This window comes from Belonocnema kinseyi, chromosome 5 (genome assembly GCF_010883055.1).
Source record: "Belonocnema kinseyi isolate 2016_QV_RU_SX_M_011 chromosome 5, B_treatae_v1, whole genome shotgun sequence".
Taxonomy (NCBI): Eukaryota; Metazoa; Arthropoda; class Insecta; order Hymenoptera; family Cynipidae; genus Belonocnema; species Belonocnema kinseyi.
This window is the reverse complement of record NC_046661.1, coordinates 120,111,965-120,115,632: the sequence shown is the minus strand read 5'-3', so window position 1 is coordinate 120,115,632 and position 3,668 is coordinate 120,111,965. Positions and strand designations below refer to the sequence as shown.

Here is a 3,668-nt window from a genome sequence, read left to right as displayed (position 1 = left end):
TATGTCAATAACATTGAATCAATTATAAAGTGTCCAACCAATCGTGTCAGTCGACTTCTATCGATTCATAGGATTCATTTCATAGAGTAGCCAATAAGAAATATAAGATTTATACGTTAATTTTCAAAATGGACAACTTTGATAGATTAAGCGTGCTTTTACAAACGCGTATATCTATTAAAGAAAACATAACTTCATTCGAAGAGTTTCTTGCACAATTTGACAGTAATAATCCAACTCAAGCCGCTGAATTACAAATACGGTACAATTCGATTATTTTCTGCCTAACTACTCTAGAAGAAATATGCGACGGAATTCAATTAATCGATGCGGAAATAGACCACAGCCCTGTAAAAAATCGATTCAAAATTTGTCTTTCCAAACACTCGCTCAAGCTCAAAATATTTTGAAATCTATATGGCCACAATTTAGTGCAAATGCAAATCAAGTTAGTCGCGAATCAATCTCTGGTAACGAAAATGGCAATGAATCGGTTGCGTCGACGAGCCGTAGAAACCTCAAATTGCCTCAAACGGTACTCCCAACTTTTAGCGGTAAAATGGAAGAATGGTTGTCATTCAAAGACACATTTCGCACGATGATACATAATCATAATGACCTTCCAAACGTTGAAAAGTTACAGTATTTAAAATCAGTTCTTAAAGACGAAGCTTTACGCAAGATTCAAGTTTTCTCTATTACCGAAGAAAATTATGATCGGGCTTGGAGCCTTCTTGAAAAGTCATACGAAGATAAGCGCTCTTTAATATCGCGACATCTAAGCTTATTATTGCGTTTACCCGTTCAAGAAGAAGAATATTATAAAGGATTGATAACTCTCGCAGATGAGTCACAACAACACCTTCAATCTTTAGCTACACTTGGTGTAAATTTGAGTCCTGAAATAGTCGTGGCTATTATTGAAGAAAAATTGCATAAATTCACTTTAGAGAAATGGGATGAGACAATAAAAAAGGGTGAATTTCCCAAGTTAGACGATCTCGTAGATTTTCTCTACAGAATTGCTGCTTGTTTATCTAAGCGCGTAGCTCGTGACTGTAATACGGTCTCAAATACAGATAAAGATCCGTACCCTGATAAAAAACGAAAAATTGGATCGAAGCGTCAAGTTCTCTTAACTTCCATCACAAGAAAATGCCCACTTTGTTCCGATTCTCACTTGCTTTTCAAATGCGGTAAATTTTTGAAATTGACGGTCAATGAGCGTTTCAAAATCGTGAAAAGTGCCTCCCTTTGCTTCAACTGCCTACGAAATCATTCAGCTAAAGAATGTAAATTTGGAAGTTGTAAAAAATGTGGTAAGCGTCATAACACGTTACTACACTTCACTAAACCACATGAACAAAATGACCCTAAAGAAACATGACAATTAGCACATGTTTCAAATATCGCCTTAGCATCTCTGAAATCGACACCATCCTTTCAACTAATGGCAAGTGCAATAGTTGAAACATTTGACATTAAAAATAATCCCGTAAAAGCTCGGATGTTACTTGATACTTGTGCCACTGCTAATGTCGCAACAATTGGTTTAGTGAATAACTTACAGCTTACTCCATCGAAATGTTGTTTTTCTGTTGGTGCCCTCGATCACCTTACAACAACAGTTAATGGCATGGTTTCCATCACGTTCAAATCTGTTTACAACGAGCATAAACGCACGCTTAACTTTTTGATCGTTCCTAACATATCAGATTTCGTCCCAAATCAATTAATTCCTCGAGAGCGTATCAGAATTCCTAAAAACATTTCACTTGATGATCCACAATTTCACGTACCCGCTCCTATTGATATGCTTATTGGGGCCGGAGTAACCCTATCCTTGTTTTCAATCGGCACTATTAATCTGTCTCAAGATAAAAGTGATTTCTATTTACAAAAAACTCGGTTAGGATGGATCATTGCTGGTGATTTAGAATATTCAAAGAAATCCATAACGGTCGAAACTTCCGATTGTTTATTTACGGAATTAAAAGCGATGGTTGAAAAGTTTTGGTCTGTAGAAGAAATATTAACAGAGCGGTCCAATTTCAGTCAAGAAGAAATCGAGTGTGAAAACCACTTCAAACATCATGTAACACGAGACGATGACAGACGTTTTATCGTAGCATTGCCCTTCAAATCAACGCGTGGTGTGTTAGGAGAATCTAAACAAAACGGTCTCAAAAGTCTAAACGGATTATTAAAAAGATTTTAAAATAACTCTCAATTAAAAACGCAGTATACAGCTGTAATACAGGAATATTTAGATTTGAATCATATGTCACTAATAAAGTCAACTCAAAATTCGGAGGGTTTTTACTCACCTCATCATGCAGTTATTAAAGAATCAAGTAGTACTACAAAATTAAGAGTCGTTTTCAATGCATCAGCGAAGAGCACGTCGGGAACTTCTTTGAACGAAATGTTAATGGTCGGCCCTACTATTCAAGACGACCTTTTTTCCCTATTGATCCGCTTTAGATTTCATGCGTATGTGATTCTAGCTGATATAGAGAAAATGTATCGACAGTTTCTCATTCGCGAAGAAGACCGTAAATACCAGAAAATTCTATGGCATGAAAACAATCAGACAAAAGAATATTGCTTGAATACGGTGACGTTTGATTTTTCCCCAGCAGCTTTTCTTGCTATTCGATGTTTGCATTATTTGGATGATGATGAAGGTCATGATTTTCCAATAGCGGCGAAACTATTAAAAAAAGATTTTTACGTGGATAATTTAATTACCGGCGCTTCTACGCGTACAGAGGCACGAGAAATTTGTAACCAGATGATTAATCTTTTGAGTCGTGCGGGTCTTAACCTGCGTCAATGGTCTTCAAACGATCCTGAAATACTTGAAGGAATAAGCGAAAAATGTCTTGATAACGATTTTACCCTTAACAAAAACTACGTGACTAAAACTCTGGGTATATTTTGGAAGGCTAGAGAAGATTCTTTTTTGCATTTTTTCAAAGGTCCCGACTTCCACAAACGATCACAAAAAGAAATATTCTTTCAGAAATAGCTAAATTATTTGATCCAATAGGTCTTCTTGGTCCAATAATTTTATACGCTAAATTGATAATGCAAGAGCTCTGGGAAGCAAAGGTCACCTGGGACGAGACAGTACCTTCATCTTTACATTTTAATTGGGTTAACTTTTGCGATCAATTAGAATCTATAAATGATATCTTGTTTCCTAGAAACGTATTAATCAATGACTCACTTGTAATAGAACTGCATGGATTTTGCGATGCAAGTGAGAAGGCCTACGGAGCATGTTTATATGTTCTGTCACGTAACGAAAATAAAGAAAGTCGATGCGCTCTTTTATGCTCCAAGTCTCGCGTAGCTCCCTTAAAAAAGCTCTCCATACCGAGATTAGAATTACGCGGTGCCTTATTATTGACTAATTTATACGAAAAGGTTAGAAATTCCTTGCCCATTGTTTACGATACTGTAACTTTTTGGACCGATTTAGAGATTGTATTACATTGGTTACACAAACAGCCACATGTGTTAAAAACTTTTGAATCAAACCGAGTTTCAGAAATACAAAGCAAAACTGATATCAATCAATGGCGACACATTAGATCAAATGATAATCCTGCGGACGAATTATCACGGGGACAGTTACCTTACAATTTCATAAAAAGTAAATT

At 36.2% G+C, this 3,668-nt stretch overlaps 2 protein-coding genes across 2 annotated transcripts; both read left to right on the top strand.

Moving 5' to 3' along the window:
- Positions 1-304: 304 nt before the first annotated feature.
- On the top strand, positions 305-1,387 carry LOC117173861. The gene has a single exon (XM_033362508.1). It carries the CDS (start codon positions 305-307, stop codon positions 1,385-1,387), a length of 1,083 nt encoding a protein of 360 aa, XP_033218399.1.
- A 63-nt stretch (positions 1,388-1,450) lies between these two features.
- On the top strand, positions 1,451-2,218 carry LOC117173860. Its single transcript, XM_033362507.1, has one exon. The coding sequence runs from the start codon at positions 1,451-1,453 to the stop codon at positions 2,216-2,218; it is 768 nt and encodes a 255-aa protein (XP_033218398.1).
- Positions 2,219-3,668: the final 1,450 nt, after the last annotated feature.